The sequence below is a fragment of the Salvelinus fontinalis genome, chromosome 5 (genome assembly GCF_029448725.1).
Source record: "Salvelinus fontinalis isolate EN_2023a chromosome 5, ASM2944872v1, whole genome shotgun sequence".
Taxonomy (NCBI): Eukaryota; Metazoa; Chordata; class Actinopteri; order Salmoniformes; family Salmonidae; genus Salvelinus; species Salvelinus fontinalis.
In genome coordinates, this window is record NC_074669.1 from 48,515,438 (window position 1) to 48,543,253 (window position 27,816).

The following is a 27,816-nucleotide window of genomic DNA, read 5'->3' on the forward strand; positions in this document are numbered from 1 at the left end:
AGCATGTTTGGGATAGTCTGGATCGATTACAACTGTACCCTATATGAATACTTTGTTCTTACCTTCCTTGAAGTAATCACAGACGTGAATTGGTTGGATCTGTGAAAGTAATAGGATGGTACCTTGCTGACAGTTTCATTTGTGTGTACCTCCAGAAAACAAGGAAGGAAGGATGCATTTCTAAAGAATTCAAAGAAGTTCCTGGTGGTTCCTGTCCACTTGTACTACAATACAATAAAAAGGCATCTTTGTCTGACATTTAAGCCACGTTCATTTTCAGTTCTATGTGAAATAGTTTAAAATACAGTTGAAGTTGGGAGTTTACATACACTTTAGCCAAATACATTTAAACTCTGTTTTTCACAATTCCTGACATTTAATCCTAGTAAAAATTCCCTGTCTTAGGTCAGTTAGCATCACCACTTTTTTTTAAGAATGGGAAATGTCAGAATAGTAGTAGAGAGAATGGTTTATTTAATATTTTATTTCTTTCATCACATTCCCAGTTAGTCAGAAGTTTACATACACTCATTTAGTATTTGGTAGCATTGTCTTTAAATTGTTTAACTTGGGTCAAACATTTCAGGTAGCCTTCCACAAGCTTCCCACAATAAGTTGGGTGAATTTTGGCCCATTCCTCCTGACAGAGCTGGTGTAACTGAGTCAGGTTTGTAGGCCTCCTTGCTCGCACACGCTGTTTCTGTTCTGCCCACAAATTTTCTATAAGATTGAGGTCAGGGCTTTGTGATGGCCACTCCAATACCTTGACGTTGTTGTCCTTAAGCCATTTTGCCACGACTTTGGAAGTATGCTTGGGGTTGTTGTCCATTTGGAAGACCCATTTGCGACCAAGCTTTATTAACTTCGTGACTGATGTCTTGAGATGTTGCTTCAATATATTCACATAATTTTCCTCCTCATGATGCCATCTATTTTGTGAAGTGCACCAGTCCCTCCTGCAGCAAAGCACCCCACAACATGATGCTGCCACCCCCGTGCTTCATGGTTGGGATGGTGTTCTTCGGCTTGCAAGCGTTTCCCTTTTTCCTCCAAACATAACGATGGTCATTAGGGCCAAACAGTTCTATTTTTGTTTCATCAGACCAGAGGACATTTCTCCAAAAAGTACAATCTTTGTCCCCATGCGTGGTCCCATGGTGTTAATACTTGCATACTATTGTTTGTACAGATGAATGTGGTACTTTCAGGCGTTTTGAAATTGCTCCCAAGGATAAGCCAAACTTGTGAAGGTCTACAATTTTTTTTCTCGGGTCTTCGCTGATTTCTTTTGATTTTCCGATGATGTCAAGCGATGAGGCATTGAGTTTGAAGGTAGGCCTTGAAATTAGAGGTTGACCGATTATGATTTTTCAACACCGATACCGATTATTGGAGGACCAAAAATACCGTTACAGATTAATCGGCCGATTTTTATTTATTTATTTGTAATAATGACAATTACAACAATACTGAATGAACACTTATTTTAACTTAATAAAATACATCAATAAAATCAATTTAGCCTCAAATAAATAATGAATCATGTTCAATTTGGTTTAAATAATGCAAAAACAAAGTGTTGGGGAAGAAAGTAAAAGTGCAATATGTGCCATGTAAGAAAGCTAACGTTTAAGTTCCTTGCTCAGAACATGAGAACATATGAAAGCTGGTGGTTCCTTTTAACATGAGTCTTCAATATTCCCAGGTAAGAAGTTTTAGGTTGTAGTTATTATAGGAATTATAGGACTATTTCTCTCTATACCATTTGTATGTCATATACCTTTGACTATTGGATGTTCTTATAGGCACTTTATTATTGCCAGTGTAACAGTATAGCTTCCGTCCCTCTCCTCGCTCCTACCTGGGCTCGAACGAGGAACACATCGACAACAGCTACCCTCGAAGCAGCGTTACCCATGCAGAGCAAGGGGAACAACTACTCCAAGTCTCAGAGCGAGTGACGTTTGAAACGCTATTAGTGCGCACCCTGCTAACTAGCTAGCCACTTCACATCGTTTACACCAGCCTAATCTCGGGACTTGATAGGTTTGAAGTCATAAACAGCAGAGCTGCTGGCCAAACGCACGAAAGTTCAGTTTGAATGAATGCTTTACGAGCCTGCTGGTGCCTACTGCTGTAGTGTTCAGACTGCTCTATCAAATCATATACTTAATTATAACATAACACACAGAAATACGACCCTTAGGTCATTAATATGGTCGAATTCGGAAACTATCATCTCGAAAACAAAACATTTATTCTTTCAGTGAAATACGGAACCGTTCTGTATTTTATCTAACGGGTGGCATCCATAAGTCTAAATATTCCTGTAACATTGCACAACCTTCAATGTTATGTCATAAGTACGTATAATTCTGGCAAATTAGTTCGCAACAAGCCAGGCGGCCCAAACTGTTGTATATACCCTGACTCTGCGTGCAATGAACGCAAGAGCAATGACACAATTTCACCTGGTTAATATTGCCTGCTAACCTGGATTTCTTTTAGCTAAATATTCCAGTTTAAAAATACAGTATATACTTCTGTGTATTGATTTTAAGAAAGGCATTGATGTTTATGTTTGGTAATGGTTATGGTTAGGTACCTTTTTCGCAAATGCGCACCGCATCAATTATATGCAACGCAGGACACGCTAGATAAACTAGTCATATCAACCATGTGTAGTTAACTAGTGATTATGATTGATTGATTGTTTTTTATAAGATACGTTTAATGCTAGCTAGCAACTTACCTTGGCTTCTTACTGCATTCGCGTAACAGGCAGGCTCCTCGTGGAGTGCAATGAGAGGCAGGTGGTTAGAGCGTTGGACTAGTTAACCGTAAGGTTGCAAGATTGAATCCCCGAGCTGACAAGGTAAAAATATGTCGTTCTGCCCCTGAACAAGGCAGTTAACCCACCGTTCCTAGGCCGTCATTGTAAATAAGAATGTGTTCTTAACTGACTTGCCTAGTTAAATGAAAGGTGTAAAACAAATCTGACTGTTATGAAAACTTGAAATCGGCCCTAATTAATCGGTCGACCTCTACTTGAAATACATCCACAGGTACACCTCCAATTGACTCAAATTATGGCAATTTGCCTATTAGAAGCTTCTAAAGCCATGACATAATTTTCTGGAATTTTCCAAGCTGTTTAAAGGCACAGTCAACTTAGTGTATGTGAATTTTTGACCCACTGGAATTGTGATACTGTCACGATCGTCTTACTGTGAGAGATTGGACCAAGGCGCAGCGTGTGCAAAATACATCTTCTTTATTAAAAGAAGAGAGAAACAAACAAGAAACGAACAACTATAAACGAACTAAACAAAATAACAAAACTGACGTCCGTGAAGCTAAACAGACATATAGTGCTGACACAAACACTACACATAGACAATTACCCACAAATGCATGATGCCCATGGCTGCCTAAAATATGGCTCCCAATCAGAGACAAATGAAAGACATCTGTCTCTGATTGAGAACCACTCAGGCAACCATAGACATACCTAGACACATTCACTCAACCATAGACATACCTAGACACATTCACTCAACCATAGACATACCTAGAAACATTCACTCAACACAAACTCATACACTACACCCAACACCCTATTTTACCATATAACCACCCAAAACGACAAAACACAAACATTCCCCATGTCACACCCTGACCCACCTAAAAATAATAATGAAAACAAAGAATACTAAGGCCAGGGTGTGACAGATACAGTGTAAGTGAAATAATCGGTCTGTAAACAATTGTTGGAAAAATTACTTGTGTCATGCACAAAGTATATGTCCTAACTGACTTGCCAAAACTATAGTTTGTTAACAAGATATTTGTGAAGTGGTTGAAAAACGAGTTTTAATGACCAACCTAAGTGTATGTAAACTTCCGACTTCAACTGTACATATTTTACGGACGTTATAACGACGACTCTGCCGGACTTCCTATTGACATCCAGTTTAAGATATAAGGGAACATTTAAACATTTCAACTTTAGAGAGTTTAAAGTATGGAATATTTATTATTGCACTTCTGTTAGCATTTTAAAAGCTTCTGAACTGGCAGTAATCATGTTCAATGTGTCAAATCAAGGCCAGTCCATTTGGGACTAAATGGACCAATCATTGATAACTATTTTTGGTCCAAATCAAGGCCATCCCATAAATCAACTGCCCAATAAAGGCCAGGGTGGACCAACTTAATTTCAACCATTTATCAATTTACATGGACGTCCTGTAGAAACAGAAAGCCAAACTAGCAATTAGGTAGGTGAAAATAAGTCATTTTTAGGGATCAACTATGAATCTCATTGGATAGTACTTGAATAATTAATGACATGTAACAGGATGCATTTGAATAAGTGACATATGATAATCAGCCTTTACTCACAGAAATTTCGTAAGACTTACATTTTTAGAGAATCATAGCTTTGACAGGGTTTCTCCACCCGTCAACTGATTGTTGTTAGCTGATTCAGAATTTGAAAAGTACACAAATCATAGAGGAAATAATAACTATACTAGTCCCATTTTCTATGAAATCAAAGTGACTTACATTTGTGGAAAGTGATTTATTACTTGTGGATTGGTGATTTACATTTGCGAATACATTTGGCTTGATATTGATCCCATCATTTTCACCCACTCTTATGTACAGGATGTACATGGTATACACCGTCCAACAAAATGCTTACTAGAAGGTTCTTTCTCGTCAATGCAACAACAATAATAAAAGATAAGAATACAAACGTAAAGTAAATGGCTCAGTAGAATGGAAAACATTTTAAGCAGAAGTATAGTACAGGAAGACACAATTTATAGCACAATATTTACACGTGTTTTGGGGATTGGGGGACAAGTGCTAAAAGTTTGCAGTATTTAGCAATAAAAATACAAGTCTGGTAGCATCAGTTGTGATGTGTGTGTATAGCATGAATGTGGGTGTGAGTGTCTGTGTGGGTGGGTGAGTGAGTGCGTGTGTGCTAAGGTGCAGGTGGTCAGTCCAGTTCAAGTGTTCAGCAGTCTGATGGCTTGTAGATAGAAACTGTCGGTGTCAGACCTCATGCTCCGATACCGTTTACACGACGGTAAGGGAGTGAACAGCTCGTAGCTGGGGTGTGTGGGGTCCTTGATGCTGCGGGACTTTCTCAGGCACCGCGTTGAGTAGATGTCCTGGATGGGTGGAAGCACGGTCCCATTGATGTACTTGGCCGTCTTCACCACCCGCTGGAGGGCCTTGCAGTCGTAGACAAAGCAATTCCCGTACCAGAACATGATGCAACCGTTCAGGATGCTCTCAATGGTGCAGTGGTAGTATTTGGAGAGGACCGGGAGTGGCATGCCGAATTTATTCAGCCTCCTTAGGAAGTAGAGGCGCTGTTGCGCCCTGTTGACAAGAGTGGTGGTGTTGTTGGTCCATGTCAAGTCCTCTGATGTGGACACAGAGGAACTTAAAATTGATGACTATCTACTGCAGTCTCGATGATGTGGATCGGCCCATGGTCCCTGCTTCCTGAGGTCAACAATCAACTCCTTTTTTATGACGTTGAGGGAGAGGTTGTTGTCCTGGCACCACAATGCCAGTTCACTATAAGGAAGTGTCCTTATAGGCTGACTTGTGGTTGTTGGTTATCAGGCCTACAACCGTGGTGTCATCAGCAAACTTGATGATGGAGTTGGTGTCGTGCAAAGCCACGCAGTTGTGGTTGAACAGGGAGTACAGCAGAGGGCTGAGGACACTCCCCTAGGGGGGCCCTGTGTTAACAAGTCACATATTAAGTTGCATGAACTTACTCTGAGTGCAATAGTGTTTGACAATATTTTTTTGAATGACTACCTCATCTCTGTACCCCACACATACAATTATATGTAAGGTCCCTCAGTCAACCAGTGAATTTCGAACACAGATTCAACCACAAAGACCATGAAGGTTTTGCAATTTCTCACAAAGGGAACTTGTTGGTTGGTAGATGGGTAAAAAAACAGACATTGAATATCCCTTTGAGCATAGTGAAGTTATTAATTACACTTTGGATGGTGTATCAATACACCCAGTCACTCAGTTGTCAGAGAGGAAGGAAACCGTTTAGGGATTTCACAATTAGGCTAATAGTGACTTTAAAACAGTTAGAGTTTAATGGAGAAAACTGAGGATGGATTAACAATTGTAGTTACTCCACAATACTAACCTAAATGACAGAGTGAAAAGAAGGAAGCCTGTACAAAATTTAAAAAAAATCCAAGACATGCATCGTGATTGCAATAAGGCATGAGAGTAAAACGTCAAAAAAAATTGCTAAGAAAGGAACTTTATGTCCTGAATACAAAGCGTTATGTTTGGGGCAAATCTAACATAACACATCACTGAGTACCACTCTTCATTTTTCAAGCATGGTGGTGGCTGCATCATGTTATGGGTATGCTTGTCATCGGCAGGGATTAGGGTAGTTCTTTAGGATAAAAATACATGGAATAGAGCTAAGCACAGGCAAAATCCTAAAGGAAAACCTGGTTCATTCTGCTTTCCAACAGACACTGGAAAACAAATTCACCTTTCAGCAGGACAATAACCTAAAACACAAGTCCAAATATACACTGAAGTTGCTAACCAAGACGGCATTGAATGCTCCTGAGTGGCCTAGTTACAGTTTTGACTTAAATGGCAAGACTTGAAAATGCCTGTCTAGCAATGATCAACAACCAATTGAACACATTTTGTAGAATTTTGTAAATAATAATCTGCAAATATTGTACAATCCAGGTGTGCATAGCTCTTAGATTTACCCAGAAAGACTCGCAGCTGTAATCGCTGCCAAAGGTGAATCTAACATGTATTGAATGTAACATGTAAATTAGATATTTCTGTATAAATTTTTTTATACATATGCTGTCACAATCGTCGTAAAGATGGGAGCATGGCGCAGCGTGAGTAGAGTTCCACATAATTTTAATCAACTGAAACTCACCTAACAAAAGAACAAAACGAAACATGACGCTACATGTGTGCACTCAGGCAACTCGATGTAGACAAGATCCCACAACACAAACGAGGAAAATGGCTACCTAAATATGATCCCCAATCAGAGACAACGATAAACAGCTGTCTCTGATTGGGAACCATATCAGACCAACATAGACATACAAAACCACTAGACATACAACACCCCTAGACATACAACACCCCTAGACATACAACACCCCTAGACATACAACACCCATAGACATACAACACCCATAGACATACAACACCCATAGACATACAAAAACCCTAGACATACAAAACTAGCGTACCCACCCTAGTCACACCTTGACCTAACAAAAATATATAGAAAAACAGAGATATATAAGGTCAGGGCGTGACAAATGCAAACATTTCTAAAAAGTCTATTTAATAAATTTCGAATTCAGGCTGTAACACAATACAATTTTGACTAAGTCAAGGGGTATGAATATTTTCTGAATGCACTGCAGAAGCAGATGTGCTTGTAATCTAGCAAACACATTCTAACATTTGGCTGTCTGTTTGTCTTTGTGAAGTAGAGCTGGGCCTGGTTTCCCAAAAGCATCTGAAGGCTAAATGTTATTTCTGGCTCAATTCTTGGCTAGGACCGTGTGGACCTGGGCCCCAGCTGCAGTTGAGGCGTGGGTAGAGAAATCAGGCCACGGTAGTGCTGCGGTGTTAGCCAGCCCTCTATGTAGTAACATGTATAGAGGAGAGGGAGGAGGCTGCGCATGAGTAAGCCCTTGTTCCCTGCCTCCAGTCAGCTGTTTGAGTTGTAGAAAATCAGTCAGCCACTAAGAGGATGCCTCTTAAGCCTCTGGAACTGGTACTGTATATCTCTTTCTCTCTCTCTCTCTGTTACTCACTTCGGGCCAAATCCTAATTACAGTTACGTGCAACTCGAACGTTCATTCAAATATTCAATATACAGTATATCAATGAAGGATTCGTGTGACAGTTTGAGCAACTCATCTCGTTGTCTCGCTCCACATTCATATACTGAACGAGGATAAAAATAATCACCCTCATTCTGGCCATCCTGGATGCTGACATCACTGACGAACCTCTAGGATTTCCTCAGGATGATTGTATTAAGGGTAGCAGAGAGGAGCTTGAGAGATGGAAGCACTAATAGCTCTCTCTTCTCTGCATTCTTCAAACATGGACTGTATACAGGCAGCAGAGTTGTCATTGTTAATGTACTTATTAATGACAATGCAAGAACCCAGTGCAAGAACCCAAATTAAGTTATTTTGCTTTTACGAGAAGCTGTAAATTCTAGATGGCGTCATAAAAATGAAGGACATTTTGTAAAATGTGACAGGTGAATAATAGGAACACTGGTGTCCTGTCCGGCAAGAATAAATCAATGAATGCAAAGCTTAACTGCCCTGTTTTCGTCATTGGACCTGTGTTAGCCTCAATAACCAGGTTTCCATCCAACCATTTCATGTGGATGAATTACCTGACGCGTGAAAAAAGTCAGGATGGGCTGATGGAAACAAGAGGAAATGCAGGTACAATTTTATAAATGTCGACAGAATTTGTTAATTCGACATGGTGGGGTCTTTTTGGTACGTGGGTGGAAGTGTAGCTAATATGGCGAAGATACGTTCTACCAGTTTTCATCACTAGCTTGGTTTCCATCCACAAAAAGATATGTGCATTTACCAGCAGTGGTGTGTTTCCATCAAACTGTTTTGTTGCGAATAGCAAGCTGTGTGTAATGTCTTATATACTTTGTCCTATAACTTGTAATTGATCAAATAAAAAACATAATTTCTTTGTTTTATTCTGTCAATGGTTTTGCCACAAAAAGCCTTGCGATAAATGTCAAATTTGCCCACCCTGGCCTTGGCACTTGCACTCTTGCCAACAGCTCACAGATGTATTGCAGAGGGTACATGATGAGATTATTGATAAAATCAACATAATATAGATTTTTCAATTGGCAGCTAAACACAAATTAAGACCCTTCATATTTATTGGAAATGAGCATCAAGCTCATCACTGTGCACTTTCACCACCATGGGAAGTTTATCATCATTTATTTAATCTGTAGCCTAATAAACTGTGCATTATTTTCCAAGTAGTCAGAGGACCACTTAGCATCACATGACTGTAGTTTACTTGACAGTTATTATATCAACAATTGCGCAAAAAAGCTTTTCCACTGCCATTGTCGCAAGATCTATTTCACTGACCAAAAAAATTGTTCCTCCCTGTTGAACGTTTTATTGTTTTGTTGACATTTAGGGAAGTTTACAGACCACTTGTTGTTTCCATCAGGCCTGTTTTTTTCCCGACACATACTTGACTCGCATAAAAATGGTTGGATGGAAACATGGTTACAGTCCCACAAACATTTGGTCTAATTCCAATATATCATTGGGCTGCTGATACTGTATATGCGACACCAAGGATACATAGTATTTATTGCTGGACTATATATACATGGAGTATACCAAACCTTGTATACCACCTTCCTAATATTGAGTTGCATCCGTCCCGTTTGCCCTCAGAACAGGCTCAATTCGTCGGGTCATGGACTCCACGACTTGTCAAAACCGTTCCACAGGGATGCTGACCCATTTTGACTTCAATGCTTCCCACAGTTGTATTTATTTGTATTTATTAGGGATCCCCATTAGCTGCTACCAATGTAGCAACTACTCTTCCTGGGGTCCAAACACATTAAGGCACTTACATATTAAACAAAATATAAAATAGTACATAATAAAACATTATTACACCACTACATATCTACAATACAAAATGTATAATACCACCATATAACAATATTACAATGTACGTGTGTGTAGAGTGCATGCGCTAGCATTTGTGAGCGTACGCCTGTGTTTGTACCTGTGTGTGTGTCTCTTCACAGTACCTGCTGTTCCGTAATGTGTATTTTTATCTGTTTTTAAATTGGATTCTACTTCTTGCATCAGTTACCTGATGTGCGCCTCCCATAGTCAGTTCTGGACTTGGGGAATGTGAAGCGACCTCTGGTGACATATCTTGTGGGGTCTGCAGGGGGGTCTGTGCTGTGTGCTAGTAGTTGTCAAGTTGTCTGGATGTCCTTTTGGTGGTGGACCATTCTTGATACACACGGGAAACTGTTGAGCGTGAAAAACCCAGAGCGTTGCAGTTCGACACAAACCGGTGCGCCTGGCACCTACTTCCATACCCCGTTCAAAGGTACTTAAATCTTTTGTTTTGCTAATTCACCCTCTGAATGGCACACACACAATCCGTGTCTCAATTGTCTCAAGGCTTATCAATCCTTCTTTAACCTGTCTCCTCCCCTTCATCTACACTGACTGAAGTGGATTTAACAAATTACATCAATAAGGGATCATAGCTTTGAACTGGATTATCCTGGTCAGTCTATGTCATGGAAAGAGCAGATGTCCTCAATGTTTTGTATACTCATGACAAAGTGAAAATGTACAGTTTCCATCAACCTCGCTCGCGCTGCGCCAATGTAAATATTAAAGAACACCACCGTTCGCGGCAGAGTAGTGGGTGAAACCATTCACTTCAGAAAAAGGTGTGATATTAATCAAGTTTCCTTTTATTATGTGTTGTCGAATTCATAGAAATATTTACTGCCACTGTAGTAAGGTGGGCAACACAAGGGGTCTTCAGACTTTTTTTGTATTTTTTTCCTTGAAAGAACAGCTAGTGGGTTTTGAGTGCTTCTCCCCTATTTGGAAAGTTGGTCTGCCTGCTCTTCAATCTGATATAGATATTCTGAGAGCAGGTTTGTATCTCCCTCTCTACATAAAAACTGTTTAACACAATAGTGTCTTTTGAAAACTGGTTCATATATCCCAAGGTCAATAGCGAATGTGACTATGCATATATTTATGTTGCCGTTAATGTATTTAAAGCCTATTTCGGCAAGTTAACCAAGTGTTTGCTGGCTTAGCAATATATATATATTTTTTTACCTTTTATTTAACTAGGCAAGTCAGTTAAGAACAAATTCTTATTTACAATGACGGCCTACCCTGGCCAAACCCTAACGACGCTGGGCCATTTGTGCGCGGCCCTATGAGACTCCCAATCACAGCCAGTTGTGATACAGCCTGGAATCGAACCAGATCTCTAGTGACGCCTCTAGCACTGAGATGCAGTGCCGTAGACCACTGCGCCACTCGGGAGCACACTCGGGACTGCTGCGCCACTCAGGAGCTAGCCATGTTGATGTCGAGCTAACTAGCACCGTCAGTCAGTGCACTGTAATGTCACGCTAGCTATTGCTAGCAGGTGATTTATTGGTAATTAAAAACTTCTTTATTGAAATATTAAGTGAATGTTTATTTTCTTATTACCTTAAAAGTTTTATATAAAAAGGTTTGTACTTGTGTTCTGTATTTATGGATTTATTTCACTTCAGATTGAGGGCATATAAGATATATCATATCCTGTCCTACCTAACCAGTGAACATGTGGCTGTGACCAGCCTGTCATCACTGTTTGATATCTTTTACTGCAGTTATGTCTTACTCTATTTTTGTTATTTTCTAAACACAATGCATTTATACCATGCGATCACTTTGTGCATTCAGTCTGATAGAGATATTCTGAGAGCAGTGAGCATGTGGCTGTGACCGTACTGTCAATGCCTGTCATCACTGTTTGATATATTTTACTACAGATAAAAAGTCAATCTGAAGTGTGGGTGTCTGTGTCTTTCTTCTGTGTGGCTATATGAAGTTGGTTACACTCAGTGTGTATCAGTTGCGGTCGGTACCGTTTAAGATGAGGGAGGACGATCATTTTTTTTTATGAGCATGGCCTTATTTCTATTACAGCACATTGGATGACATTCATATTCCATTCACCCAGCTCAATGTAACATTGATAGGTTTAGGCTACTACATGATACTCAAACTTTCCCTATAGCCATCATGAGTTTGCTACAACCTAGCCTATGAATGAAAGTTTACAATGTAGGTGCACAGGTCGAGAGAAATTTGAGTAATCAAGGTGACAGACATCAACACATTCAATACTGCCTCACACACTCTTGCCTGCATCTAGCTGATCTAGGGTGTAACCATTAGTCCAACCATTTGTCCAACAAGAGTTTCTATTGAACAAATTCAGCTATGTTTATCCACGTTTCGTTACGTTTGCTTCCGTTTAACAAAAATAAATTGAACAGAATCGGCTGAGTGAATACACCGCTGATCACACGCAGACACAGTTCACTTTCATAGCCGCCACATACAAACAGCATGATCCCTTTGATCATTGGATAATTATTTTTCACATCTACGCGCTCACCTCCTCTCACCTTTGCCCTTTGCTTCTGGACTTGAGTACACAACACATCAGCTGTCTGTGACCAGGTGAAAAAACCTTTCCAAGCCAAACCTTCATAGCATAACCACATTGCTACACACATCCTACATCGTTGTCACCATATTAGCTAACGTCAAGTCACCATAGCTACTAAAACTAATGCCTTAGTAAACCCGCTACATTCATGCAGTACAGTGTACAGTTAGCAAGCAGTTACACCTGCGGGCCCCGTTGGCAATAATTTAATCCAACCAAAAGGTTACCTTAACTTGGAAGAGTTCTAGTGTTGAATAGCCATAGCCAGCTAGGTAACATAGCATCCTTCTCGGTTTGAACCGGACGTTTGAGTAGGCTAAACTAGCTAGCTGCATTTGCTAGCTAAGTAAGTAACAGTGGAGGACGGAAACTAGCTGTCCTCCGGCTACACCATGGTGCTACCCTACAGAGTGCTGTTAAGGCTACTGTAGACCTTCATTGCAAAATAGTGTGTTTTTAATCAATTATTTGGTATAGTTTTATCTAAAAAGGATACATTTTTTAATGATGAACTATTTACATTTTTCTCCCCTTCCTCCTGTGAGGAGCCTCCTCTGGTGTGTATAAATATATATATATAATGTCATTAATTAGACGTTTTTATCCTAAGTGACTCACGTCCATGCGTGCTTACATTGTCGAATGGGTGGCTCCAGCAGGAATCAAACCCACTATCCTGGCATTGCAAGCACCATGTTCTACCAACTGAGCCCCAACTGAGTCACACAGAACTCAACTGTTGCGAGTCCTTTCCCTGATAATCACCCAGCTTGAGTCCTGAAGAGTTAGCTATCAGAACTTCCATAGCTCATGCAGCATTCAAAGATTGATCTATATTTCATCCACATGTCGTTCAAGTGCATGGATCTGTGTTACACCACTTTTGAAACTGGCATGTTACAAAGGGTTACAAAAACCCAGAATGAACATCAAACACTCTTTGTATAAGAAGGTGTATAATGTCACCTTTTTTCTTATTTTGTCTTGTTATACTCTTTTCACTTTGTTTTCACCTCTTTTTTTCTTAATTCTGTCCTTTGTGTTGTCTGTTTTAATGTTGCTTTTTCAAATCAAGTCTGATTTTGGTTTGACCACATTCAAAGAGTGTCAGATGAGCTCTTAAAATATTATTTTGTTATCGATGAACACAATTTACCCTAGAGATCTTCAGAAAAGGGCAGTTGATGCAATTAATGTGATTGATATCAATGACCTAAAATAAATAATCTTAATATCTGAATGAAACGAGTAGAACCACAATAGACAAGTACTTGTTTACACTACAGCAAACCTCAATTGACGTCAGACACATTTCATCTGAGATTATGGCGATGCCCAAAAAGCAACCAAGGAAAAAGAGCTCAATTGGGATGCATTGTCATATCAACTACTTGAGAGAATGTGTGTGCATTACTGGCGGGGAGCTTTGAAAACTTGTGAATGCCGAACTTGATTGTGATTGGTTACACCTCCCTTGTCTTTGCGAGGACTAGTTAACTTAGAACCGGGTTCAGAGTATTCACGCTTGGGTTTCTGAAGGCTTCTGCTTTTTAATATGGTGGGATCTGACTAAATGTGTGGTGAGTGAAGGCAGGGATATTATATAAGGGGAGAGTAGAGCTCAATTTACCCCATTCTCCCCTATAGATGATCACCTTTGTGCCTCCTCATTTATATGGATACATTCAGAGGAAGGCAATTGGGTAACACTTATTGTATGGGACACTTTTAAATGTGCCTTTAGAGGTCATGAAATTCAATACTCACCTTTAAAACAAAAACAATTTCGGTCAAAGGAGTTCATATTAACAAAGGAAATAGAAGAAATAACAGTACAGATGGATAGCAATACAAACTGTGTAACAGTCCTGACCTATTTATGTTAGTTTTTATGTGTTTATGGTCAGGGCATGTGTTTTGGGTGGGCAGTCTATGTTACCTGTTTCTATGTTGGTTTCGGTTTGCCTGGTATGGCTCTTGATTAGAGGCAGGTGGTTTGCATTTTCCTCTAATCAAGAGTCATATTTAGGTAGGGCATTATCACTGTGTGTTTGTGGGTGATTGTCTCCTGTGTCCGTGTCAATGTTTGCACCATACGGGACTGTATACGGTTTGTTCATTTCATGTAGTCTGTTCCTGTTCATTTCGTTCGTCACGTTGTATGTAAGTTCGTCGTTCAGGACTGTCTACTTTCGTTTTGTTATTTTGTATCATTTTCAAGTATAGTTCGTTTTGTCTTATTAAATAAATTCATCATGTCATTTCAACGCGCTGCACCTTGGTTCAATCCCTGCTCCTCCTCTTTTGATGAAGAGGAGGAGGATTATCGTAACAGAATCACCCACCAACCCAGAGCCAAGCAGCGGAGTCAAAGGAGAAAGGGACAGGAAAAGAAGGAGCAATGGACATGGGACGATGTTTTGGACGGAAAGGGTTGCTACACTTGGGAGGAGATCCTGGCTGGGAGGGATCGCCTCCCATGGGAACAGCTGGAGGCACTGAGGAGAGCGGAGGCTACCGGAGAGAGGAACCGGAGCTATGAGGGAACGCGTCTGGCACGGAAGCCGAAAAAGCCCGTGAGTAACTCCCAAAAATTTCTTGGGGGGGGGGCTAAAGGGTGGTGGGCCAAGGGCAGGTAGGAGACCTGCGCCCACTTCCCAGGCTTACCGTGGAGAGCGGGAGTACGGGCAGGCGCCGTGTTACGCAGTAGAGCGCACGGTGTCTCCTGTACGAGTGCATAGCCCGGTGCGGGTTATTCCACCTCCCCGCTCTGGGAGGGCTAGATTGGGTATTGAGCCAGGTGTCATGAGGCCGGCTCAACGTGTCTGGTCTCCAGTGCGTCTCCTCGGGCCGGCATACATGGCACCTGCCTTACGCATGGTTTCCCCGGTTCGCCTACATAGGCCGGTGCGGGTTATTCCACCTCCCCGCACTGGTCGGGCAACCGGGAGTATTCAACCAGGTAAGGTTGGGCAAGCTCAATGCTCAAGAGTGCCAGTACGCCTCCACGGTCCGGTATTTCCGGCACCACCTCCCCGCCCCAGCCTAGTACCTACAGTGTCTACACTACGCACTAGGCTACCAGTGCGTATCCTGAGCCCTGTTCCTCCTCCACGCACTCTCCCTGTAGTGCGTGCATCTAGCCCGGTGCCTCCAGTTCCGGCCCCACGCACTAAGCTACCAGTGCGTCTCCAGAGCCCTGTACACACTATATATTCTCCCCCTACTAATCCTGATGTGCTTGTCCTCAGCCCGGCGTCACCAGTGCCGGTACCACGCATCAGGGGTAGAGTAGGCTTTGAGGATACAGTGTGCCCTGTTCCTGCTCCCCGCACTAGTAGGAAGGTGCTTGTCATTAGCACGGTGCCTCCAGTTCCGGCACCACGCACCAGGTCTACAGTGCGCCATATCCGGCCAGAGCCATCCGTCTCCCCAGCGCCATCTGAGCCATCCGTCTCCCCAGCGACATCTGAGCCATCCGTCTCTCCAGCGCCATCTGAGCCATCCGTCTCCCCAGCGCCATCTGAGCCATCCGTCTCCCCAGCGCAATCTGAGCCATCCGTCTCCCCAGCGCCATCTGAGCCATCCGTCTGCCAGGAGCCTGCAAAGCCGCCCGTCTGCCATGAGCCTGCAAAGCCGCCCGTCTGCCATGAGCCTACAGAGCCGTCAGCCAGACAGGAGCCGCTAGAGCCATCAGCCAGACAGGAGCCGCTAGAGCCGTCAGCCAGACAGGATCTGCCAGAGCCGCCAACCAGACAGGATCTGCCAGAGCCGCCAACCAGACAGGATCTGCCAGAGCCGCCAACCAGACAGGATCTGCCAGAGCCGCCAACCAGACAGGATCTGCCAGAGCCGCCAACCAGACAGGATCTGCCAGAGCCGCCAACCAGACAGGATCTGCCAGAGCCGCCAACCAGACAGGATCTGCCAGAGCCGCCAACCAGACAGGATCTGCCAGAGCCGCCAGCGAGCCATGAGCAGCCAGAGCCGTCAGAGAGCCATGAGCAGCCAGAGCCGTCAGAGAGCCATGAGCAGCCAGAGCCGTCAGAGAGCCATGAGCAGCCAGAGCCGTCAGAGAGCCATGAGCAGCCAGAGCCGTCAGTGAGCCATGAGCAGCCAGAGCCGTCAGAGAGCCATGAGCAGCCAGAGCCGTCAGAGCGCCATGAGCGTCGAGAGCCGTCAGCCTGCCATGAGCGTCGAGAGCCGTCAGCCTGCCATGAGCGTCGAGAGCCGTCAGCCTGCCATGAGCGTCGAGAGCCGTCAGCCTGCCATGAGCGTCGAGAGCCGTCAGCCTGCCATGAGCGTCAAGAGCCGTCAGCCTGCCATGAGCGTAGAGAGCCGTCAGTCTGCCATGAGCGTCGAGAGCCGTCAGCCAGCATGGACCTGCCAGAGCCGTCCAAACAGGACCTGCCAGAGTCCTTCAGCCGGGATCTGCCCCTTGTCCCGGTGTTGCCCCTTGTCCCGGTGCTGCCCCTTGTCCCGGTGCTGCCCCTTGTCCCGGTGCTGCCCCTTGTCCCGGTGCTGCCCCTTGTCCCGGTGCTGCCCCTTGTCCCGGTGCTGCCCCTTGTCCCGGTGCTGCCCCTTATTCCAGTGATGGTCCTTATCCTGGTGCTGCCCCTTGTTCTGGTGCTGCCCCTTGTCCCGGTGCTACCCCTTGTCCCGGTGCTGCCCCTTGTCCTGGTGCTAGCTGTTTATTTAGGGGAAGGTAGTGTTAGGGTGGGCATTAGAAGGGGTAGAAAGAAGAGGGGAGTGACTATGGTGGTACGGGGACAGCGTCCTGAACCGGAACCACCACCGTGGTCAACTGCCCACCCGGACCCCCCCCTGGACTTTGTGCTGGTGCGCCCGGCGTTCGCACCTTGGGGGGGGGGGTACTGTAACAGTCCTGACCTATTTATGTTAGTTTTTATGTGTTTATGGTCAGGGCATGTGTTTTGGGTGGGCAGTCTATGTTACCTGTTTCTATGTTGGTTTCGGTTTGCCTGGTATGGCTCTTGATTAGAGGCAGGTGGTTTGCATTTTCCTCTAATCAAGAGTCATATTTAGGTAGGGCATTATCACTGTGTGTTTGTGGGTGATTGTCTCCTGTGTCCGTGTCAATGTTTGCACCATACGGGACTGTATACGGTTTGTTCATTTCATGTAGTCTGTTCCTGTTCATTTCGTTCGTCACGTTGTATGTAAGTTCGTCGTTCAGGACTGTCTACTTTCGTTTTGTTATTTTGTATCATTTTCAAGTATAGTTCGTTTTGTCTTATTAAATAAATTCATCATGTCATTTCAACGCGCTGCACCTTGGTTCCCTCAATACTCCTCCTTTTCCGAAAATGGAGAGGAGGAGGAACGCCTTAACAAACTGTACAATAAAGGCACAGAATAAATTAGAGGAAAAAGAAATGGAGGATCTTATTCCGGGACAATCAAGTATAATGTATTATAAAAAATCAAGTGAATTGGATGGAAAATAAATAAAATATCACAATTATTTTAGAATCTTCAACATAGAAATGCTACCAAAAAGAATTTACAGAAACAAATTATCTATGATTCACTAAATTATATTTTGAAAGCGTAAGCAAAGTACTTCTCTTTTCAGTCTCCTCCATTTCCACTAACTGAAGTTAACTGTAAGGAATTTTTTTCATAATAATAGTGTAAAATGAACAGCTGTACAGAAAGACTTGTGTGAGGGCCAAATTGCCGAGTGGGAACTTCTTGATGCAATTAAAGTCTTTAGAACAGGGAAAACTCCAGGGCTGGATGGTATACCAGTTGAGGTATATGAAACCTTTTTTTATCTACTCAAAGATCCAATATTGGCATGTTTAACCACTCCTAAATGGTAAACTATCAGGTACGCAGCAAGAAGGTTTGATTTCACTATTACTGAAACAGGACCCAGGTAGTAAGTATAAAGATCCAGTCCATTTAAAAAACTGGAGGCCACTTAGACTGGTGTTGTGATTCAGAAATCCTAGCTAAATGCATAGCACATAGAATTAAAAAGGTATTGTCGGATGTTAGTCATCCTGATCATCCCAGCTTTTTTACATGGACGATACATTGGAGATAATGTAAGACAATTCATTGAAACAATAGAACACTATGAAAAATCTAGGAAACCAAGTCTGGTAATCATAGACGTTTTTGAAAAGGCTTTTGATAAAGTTTGACTAGAATTTATATATAAATGCCTGGACTATTTTAATTTTGGCAAATCTCTGGGTTAAAGTTATATATAGTTACCCCAGGTGTAAAATAACAAATAATGTCTACTTCTCAGAGTATTAAACTGTCAAGAGGAGTAAAACAAGGCTGTCCGCTGTCGGTACATCTATGTATCATGGCCATCGAAATGTTAGCTATTAAAATCAAACAATAAAATCTGGATCCCTGCACGGCCTCATAGAGGATCTAGATAATTTTTCGAACATCTCTGGATTACAACCGAACTATTACAATTGTACCATTTGACGTATTGGATTGTTAAAAAATACAACTTTACCATGTAGTTTACCAATAAAATGGTCTGATGGTGAAGTGGACATACATGGTATTCATATCCCTAAAGAAATAAAGGAACTTACTACAACAAATTTGAACTAAAAGTTAGCAAATAAATATCTTTCTACCATGGAAAGGTAAATACCTGTCTATTTGTGGAAAAATCACCATGATTAATTATTTAGTCATATCCCAGTTTACCTATTTACTTATGTGTTCAGGGGGTTATTTTTTAAATATACAGTACCAGGCAAAAGTTTGGACACACCTACTCATTCAAGGGTTTTTATGAATGTTTTACTATTTTCTACAATGTAGAATAATAGTGAAGGTATCAAAACTATGCAATAACTCCTATGGAATCATGTAGTAACCAAAACAGTGTTAAACAAATCAAAATATATTTGAGATGCTTTAAAGTAGCCACCCTTTGCCTTGATGACAGCTTTGCACACTCTTTGCATTCTCTCAACCAGCTTCATGAGGTAGTCACCTGGAATGCATTTAAATTAACAGGTGTGCCTTGTTAACAGTTAATTTGTGGAATTTCTTTCCTTAATGAGTTTGAGCCAATCAGTTGTGTTGTGACAAGGTAGGGATGGTATACAGAAGATAGCCCTATTTGGTAAAAGACCAAGTCCATATTATGGCAAGAACATCTAAAATAAGCTAAGAGAAACAACAGTCCACCATTACTTGAAGACATGAAGGTCACTCATTCTGGAAAGTTTCTTCAAGTGCTGTCGCAAAAAAAGAAAAAGCGCTATGATGAAACTGGCTCTCATGAGGACCGCCACAGGAAAAGAAGACCCAGAGTTACCTCTGCTACAGAGGATAAGTTCATTAGAGTTACCAGCCCCAGAAATTGCAGCCCAAATAAATGCTTCACAGAGTTCAAGTAACAGACATATCTCAACATCAACAGTCTCCTGTTCAGAGGAGACTGAGTGAATCAGGCTTTCATGGTCGAATTGCTGCAAATAAACCACTACTAAAGGACACCAATAAGAAGAAGAGACTTGCTTGGGCCAAAAAACGCAAGACGCAGAGTAGGTGAATGGATGACCTCTGCATGTATGGTTCCCACTGTGAAGCATGGAGGAGGTGGTGTGGCAGTGCTTTGCTGGTGACACTGTTAGTGATTTATTTAGAATTCAAGGCACACTTACCACAGCATTCTGCAGCGATACGCCATCCCATCTGGTTTGCGCTTAGTGGGAATATAATTTGTTTTTCAACAGGACAGTGATCCAACACACCTCCTTTCTGTGTAAGGGCGATTTGACCAAGAAGGAGAGTGATGGAGTGCTGCCTCAGATGACCTGGCCTCCACAATCACCCGACCTCAATCCAATTGAGATGGTTTGGGATGATTTGGACCGCAGAGTGAAGGAAAAGCAGCCAACAAGTGCTCAGCATATGTGTGCACTCCTTCAAGACTGTTGGAAAAGCATTCCTCATGAAGCTGGTTGAGAGAATGCCAAGATTGTGCAAAGCTGTCATCAAGGCAAAGGGTGGCTACTTTGAAGAATCTGAAATCTAAAATATATTTAGATTTTTCTAAACTTTTTTGGTTACTATATGGGATATTTCATAGTTTTAATGTCTTCACTATTATTCTACAATGTAGAAAATAGTAAAAATAAAGAAAAACCCTTGAAAGGGAAGGTGTGTGCAAACTTTTGACTGGGACTGTATATTAATTAATTCATTCATTCATTAAACCTCCCACTAGAATCATCAGTCATACAGAAGTTATACTTAAACCTTAACTAGTTCTCCAGTAGATTAGTAAGAATGACTCACCCCTTTTTTTTAACCTTTTATCCAGATTACAACCTCTCACTTTCAGGTAATTGAAAATGGAACCTTTTTCAAAATACCGCCCCTTCTAAAAACAAGCCATGGACAGCCAGTTCTAATTCCAGTTTCATCCTCCAGAAAAGACAGAAGAAATATTACAACAAATAATATTGTTAAATTCAAATAATGCTAATTGATAAAAATATATATTTATATATAAAAAAAGGAATTATCTTGTCAATTATATTATGAATAAGAAAGGTGGAGTTATGTCACATGTGCAGTGAACAAACATACATGGAAATGTTTGCTCTATCCAACATTACAACAAACTGATTGCAGCATTACCACAAAAATGGAGGAGGGAAAGGGAAGAAGGTAGGGAACTTGTTTGTTTACCCTTTAAGTTAATAAAGACCAAAATTGGCAACAATTTCTTTTTAATAAATAAGAAAAAATATCAGTTTTACTTGACGACCAAAATGTTGAACATAGCGCCATAGAGGTTGCAAAATATTTGTGATGTGCTGATTCTGTGGCACATGGTTTATGAACTGATACACAATACAACGATTGGTTAAAAAAAAATGATTTTCAATTTAAATGATTACACAAAATTCTTGCCACAAACAGAATGTGATGTACAGTATATGGGTCATACAACCATCTCAACTCTGCAGATTTTGCTACTAAGAGACAGAATCATTAGATCATTTGATTTGTTTGATATTGCCCCTATGCAGCTTGTTTCTGGTCACAGGTACAGGAATGGCTGAAAAATCACAACATTTATCTTCAATGAACCATACAAATAGCACTGTTGGGAGATTTGGAAAACCATAGTCAATCAACAATATAATATTAAGAAATATTCATCTTTAACTTACAATCTTTAAATACTATGTGATTAGACAAGTTCAGAATTTGTGAAACATCACAGCACAGTTGAAAGATATATGGCACATGGAAATCATTAAAGGGCAGTTTACGGGGTGGGATAGCGGTTTAGATTGGTGGGATGGACTGAGAGTGGGGAGTGTTTTAAAAGCTCATGTTATACATTACATCTAGTCATAACTATTATATATCAAAATATCCAATTACTTTGTTGTTGCTATGTAACTACTGTAAAAAAGAACATTTAAAAAAAGTGCCATGTATGTAGAATGTACATGTAACAACAAAAGAAAAAGCTGTTGAAACAATGTTTATGGGGGTGGATGGGCCCCAATTTTTTTTAAATAAAAATTGACATGACTTGAAAATGACCATGTGGAGCAGTATTAGTTCTGGGAGGAGACTCAGTCATCAAGTGACAGATCAGCACTCCTACTCTGAGACTCTTGATAGATATGGGCCCAGGTTATTCTCTTCTCTCCTACAGTTCATTCGCTGACTGTTGTCTATTTCTCCCTACTGCAGGTGATGTGTCTCCCATCAGTATGTCTCCTATCAGCCAGTCCCAGTTCATCCCACTGGGGGAGATCCTGTGTCTGGCTATCTCAGCCATGAACTCTGCTCGCAAGCCCGTCAACCAGGAGGCCCTGATGGAACACCTCGCCACATGCTTCCCAGGTACAGTAGCTACATGGGGAAATTTCTAGCATTAGCTCAATGACTGTGGGTATCTGCTAGTATCTGCAGTCAGTGGGAGAAATGCAAAACTAACCCAAGAACAATGTCTAAGGGCAACTTCTTCACTCTATACAGTTGGCCTATAATACACCCCAAGACTGTGTTCGTGAGAAACATTTTTAAACACTTCCTGCTGCGTGCCCTAATTAACACAACCCCTGTAACCCCCTAAACACACACACACAATGTCCTTATGGTAATGTCTGCATTCATGGCCCATTGATGGTTGTATAGAGGCAGTTTGCTTAAGGCATTCAAAATTCCTGTCCCCTTCACTCATTCCAGGGTTCTGAAAACAGACCATAATACCACACTGCAGCAGCATGTTTTATATGCTGAAAAAAAATATAAATGCAACATGCAACAATTTCAAAGGTTTTACTGAGTTACAGTTCATATAAGGGAATCAGTTAAATTTAATTTGAGAGAGAGAGAGACTTAAATTCACCTCCCGATGCATAAATACTGGAGGCTGAGACAGGAGGGGTCAGGAGACACTGTGGCCCCATCCGATGATACCCCCGGACAGGGCCAAACAGGCAGGATATAACCCCACCCACTTTGCCAAAGCACAGCCCCCACACCACTAGAGGGATATCTTCATCCATCAACTTACCATCCTGGGACAAGGCAGAGTATAGCCCACAAAGATCTCCGCCACGGCACAACCCAAGGGGGGGCGCCAACCCAGACAGGAAGACCACGACAGCGACTCAACCCACTCAAGTGACGCACCCCTCCTAGGGACGGCATGGAAGAAAATATGCTTGAGGCATGGAAGTCTCAAAGCTTGAGAGATCTGTGGCGTTGTGTGACAAAACTGCACATTTTAGAGTGGCCTTTCATTGTCCCCCGCACAAGGTGCACCTGTGTAATGATCATATTGTTTAACAGCTTCTTGATATGCCACACCTGTCAGGTGGATGGATTATCTTGGCAGAGGATAAATTCTCATTAACAGGCACATAAACAAATTTGTGCACAACATTTGAAGAAATACAACATTTGAAGAAAAATTAAATATAATATATATAATTTTGTGCATATGGAACATTTCTGGGACCTTTTATTTCAGGTCATGCAACATGGGACTAAGCTTTAGATGTTGCATTTATATTTTGGTTCAGTGTAATTGGAGTAAATGTTTTGTTCAATGTAGCCTTTCGTTTCTTTTCTGTACTGGACTTACATAAGACTACCCTGTCACTTTCCACATGGCTTCTTTCCAGGTAGGTCAACTTTCTTTTAAATTCAGCATCACTTCCCTCCACGCAGATGTCCTAAAACTGAGTTTAATCTCTAATTGCGTCATGTTGATATGGCAATTAACAAAGTGTGATGTAATGTCATGCAACAGTAAACTCTTACTAGTAAACGCTTATGTACAGATTTATCCAGGGGGCCTACTTTTGTGATTGTAGGGTTAGCTAAGGACATGGGGTGGATGGAGGAGGGATACAGAGTTGCCTAACCTTTGGCTCTGTCTCGGTCTCTAGTCTGTAGGACACCAGTTATTGGGGAGGCGATAGTCATAATGGAGAAGGACGCAACACTAACTGCATTCAAATATGAACTGTTATTCTGAGGCAGATTCATGAATCTGATGAAACTATTTCAAAAAAATATAAATGGTTATATAATTTGCGGTAGAGTTGTGTCCTATCTTATTCACAGATTTGTTGACTGACTCAGTTTACTGAGAGGAATTGCCTCTCATAAAGGCAAGGCTCAGTTCATTAGTGCTATGCAACCGTTTCCATCTGTAGGATTGAAATACTATAATAAGTACTATAAATAAAGCTACCGTAGAATCTTAAAACTGTTCTTGCTGATTATGGACTTTTGTAAAAATGTATGGAAGATGTTTAACCTTGGCAGGGATAGATTACATTTTGGATAGTGAAAAAAAGTGAGAATTTAACCTTGAATTCATTCACAGAATTGTAATGTTTATATAGGATTAACTAGATGCTTTTGGTACATGAAGTACAATTGGTAGGACTTGCTTTAACTCTTAAAGTATTTTTGTGATAGAAGTTTAAAAGTTTAACTTTATTATTTAAAGCAAAGCAGTTACATACAGACTACTAAACGCAGCAAAAAAATAAACGTTCTCTCACTGTCAACTGTGTTTATTTTCAGCAAACTTAACATGTTATGTTCATACAAATATTTACACAAGATTCAACAACTGAGACATAAACTGAACAAGTTCCACAGACATGTGACTAACAGAAATGGAATAATGTGTCCCTGAACAAAGGGGGGGAGTCAAACTCTAAAGTAACAGTCAGTATCTGGTGTGGCCACCAGCTGCATTAAGTACTGCAGTGCATCTCCTTCTCATGGGCTGCACCAGATTTGCCAATTCTTGCTTTGAGATGTTACCCCACTCTTCCACCAAGGCACCTGCAAGTTCACAGACATTTCTGGGGGGAATAGCCCTAGCCCTCACCCTCCGATTGAACAGGTCCCAGACGTGCTCAATGGGATTGAGATCTGGGCTCTTCGCTGGCCATGGCAGAACACTGACATTCCTGTCTTGCAGGAAATCACGCACAGAACGAGCAGTATGGCTGGTGGCATTGTCATGCTGGAGGGTCCTGTCAGGATGAGCCTGCAGGAAGGGTACCACATGAGGGAGGAGGATGTCTTCTCTGTAACGCACAGCGTTGAGATTGCCAACAATGACGACAAGCTCAGTCCGATGATGCTGTGACATACCGCCCCAGACCATGACGGACCCTCCACCTCCAAATTGATCCCGCTCTAGAGGCCTCAGTTTAACGCTCATTCCTTCGACGATAAACGCAAATCCCATCACCCCTGGTGAGACAAAATCGAGACTCGTCAGTGAAGAGCACTTTTTGCCGGTCCTGTCTGGTCCAGCGACGGTAGGTTTGTGCCCATAAGCGGCGTTGTTGCCGGTGATGTCTGGTGAGGACCTGCCTTACAATAGGCCTACAAGCCCTCAGTCCAGCCTCTCTCAGCCTATTGTGGACAGTCTGAGCACTGATGGAGGGATTGTCACATCTGCAGTCCTCATGCCTCCTTGCAGCATGCATAAGGCACGTTCACGCAGATAAGCAGGGACCCTGGGCATCTTTCTTTTGGTGTTTTTCAGAGTCAGTAGAAAGACCTCTTTAGTGTTCTAAGTTTTCATAACTGTGACCTTAATTTTTTTTTTGCTGAGTTTATATCAACCATATTAATTTGGATTGTGGGGCATTTAGATCAGAAAATGTCTAAACTACAGTTGTTGCATGTGAAAACTAAAAGAATAAGTCAATCACATTTATTTATATAGCCCTTTTTACGTCAGCAGATTTCACATGGTGCTTATACAGAAACCCAGCCTAAAACCCTAAACAAGCAATTCAGATGTAGAAGAAAGGCAGGAACCTAGGAAGAAACCTAGTGAGGAACCAGGCTCTGAGGGGTGGCCAGTCCTCTTCTGGCTGTGCCGGGTGGGGATTATAAGAGTACATGGCCATTAAGGCCAGATTGTTCTTCAAGATGTTCAAGTGTTCATAGATGACCAGCAGGGTAAAATAAGAAAGACATAGGACAAAGCGATCTTCTGTCAGAAGATGGGAATAAAAAGCAGGATCATGTGGACAACACTCTTAGGAAAGCAAAGCAACTCTGAATCAATCATGCTGTGTGTTTCAGGTAAATAGATACATGATTTACATTAGTAAAACTTTCAGTGTGAATGATTTGAGTTGAATGATGATGTAATGATTAGAAAGTTGTAGGCTATTATTTGGGTAGAGAAATATGACAGCTCTAGTGATGATAGCTCTTTAAAAATATTTTAGGAATTATGTAGAATACAGTGCATTCAGAAAGTTTTCAGACCTCTTGACTTATTCTAAAATGGATTAAGTTGTTTTTCCCCCACATCAATCTACACACAATGACCCATACTGAAAAAGGAAAAACAGGTTTTCAAATGTTAAAAAAAAAATGGAAATGTCACATTTAGATACGTATTCAGACTTTTTACTTAGTACTTTGTTGAAGCACCTTTGGCAGCGATTGCAGGTATGATGCTACAAGCTTGGAACACCTGTATTTGGGGAGTTTCTCCAATTCTTCTTTTCAGATCCTCTCAAGCTCTGTCAGGTAGGATGGGGAGGGTCGCAGCACAGCTATTTTCAGGTGTCTCCAGAGATGTTTGAGCGGGTTCATGTCCGGGCTCTGGATGGGCCACTCAAGGACATTCAGAGACTTGTCCCGAAGCCACTCCTGTGTTGTCATGACTGTTTGCTTTGGATCGTTGTCCTGTTGTCCCCAGTCTGAGGTCCTGAGCGCTCTGGAGCAGGTTTTCATCAAGGATCTCTCTTTACTTTGCTCTTTTTATCTTTCCTTCGATCCTGACTAGTCTCCCAGTCCCTGCCGCTGAAAAACATCCCCACAGCATGATGCTGCCACCATCTGATGCCAGGTTTCCTCCAGGTGTGACGCTTGGCATTCAGGCCAAGGAGTTCAATCTTCATTTCATCAGACCAGAGAATCTTGATTCTCATAGTCTGAAAGTCCTTTAGGTGCCTTTTGGAAAACTCCAAGCAGGCTGTCATGTGTCTTTTACTGAGGAGTGGCTTCCGTCTTGCCACTCTACCATAAAGGCCTGATTTGGTGGAGTGCTGCAGATGGTTGTCCTTCTGGAAGGTTCTCCCATCTCCACAGAGGAACACTGGAGCACTGTCAGAGTGACCATCGGGTTCTTGGTTACCTCCCTGACCAAGGCCCTTCTCCCCCGATTGCTCAGTTTGGCAGCCAGCTCTAGGAAGAGTCTTGGTGGTTCCAAACTTCTTCCATTTAAGAATGATGGAGCCACTGTGTTATTGGAGACCTTCAATGATGCAGACATTTTTTGGGACACTTTCCCAGATGTATTCCTCGAAACAATCCTGTTTCGTGGGGCTCTACGGATGATTCCTTCAACCCCATGGCTTGGTTTTTGCTCTGACATGCAGTGTCAACTGTGGGACCTTATATAGACAGGTGTGTGCCTTTCCAAATCATGTCCAATCAATTGCATTTACCACAGATGGACTCCAATCAAGTTCTAGAAACATCTCAAGGCTTATCAATGGAAACAGGGTGCACCTGAGCTCAATTTTAAGTCTCTTAGCAAAGGGTCTGAATACTTATGTAAATAAGGTATGTTTTTTACATTGTACATTTGCAAAAATGTCAACCTGTTTTTGCTTTGTAATTATGGGATACTGTGTGTTGATTGATGAGAAAACATTTAATACATTTTAGAATAAGGCTATAAAGTAGCAACATTTGGAAAAAGTCAAGGGGTCTGAATACTTTCTGAATTTACTGTATGTAGACCTACTGATAGCTAGCTTTAGGCTAAAAGTACATTTCCTGAAGAAAATGTGGTGTGTGGTGCTAGCTTGTTTTAAAGTATGTATGGTTTTGAAATATGTTATAGTAGTGGTAGTGTCTGCAGTAGTAATGATCGTGACTGATTATTGTTGGGAAAAGTAG

At 41.8% G+C, this 27,816-nt stretch overlaps 1 protein-coding gene across 2 annotated transcripts in view; it reads left to right on the plus strand.

Moving 5' to 3' along the window:
- LOC129855749 (storkhead-box protein 2-like) overlaps nucleotides 1-27,816 on the plus strand; it is a 65,959-nt gene that overhangs the window by 20,747 nt on the left and 17,396 nt on the right. For both annotated transcript variants that reach the window (XM_055923740.1, XM_055923741.1), the window contains exon 2: nucleotides 22,096-22,248. In XM_055923740.1, the coding sequence (XP_055779715.1) occupies nucleotides 22,096-22,248 (153 nt within the window). The remainder of the gene's footprint in view (nucleotides 1-22,095; nucleotides 22,249-27,816) is intronic.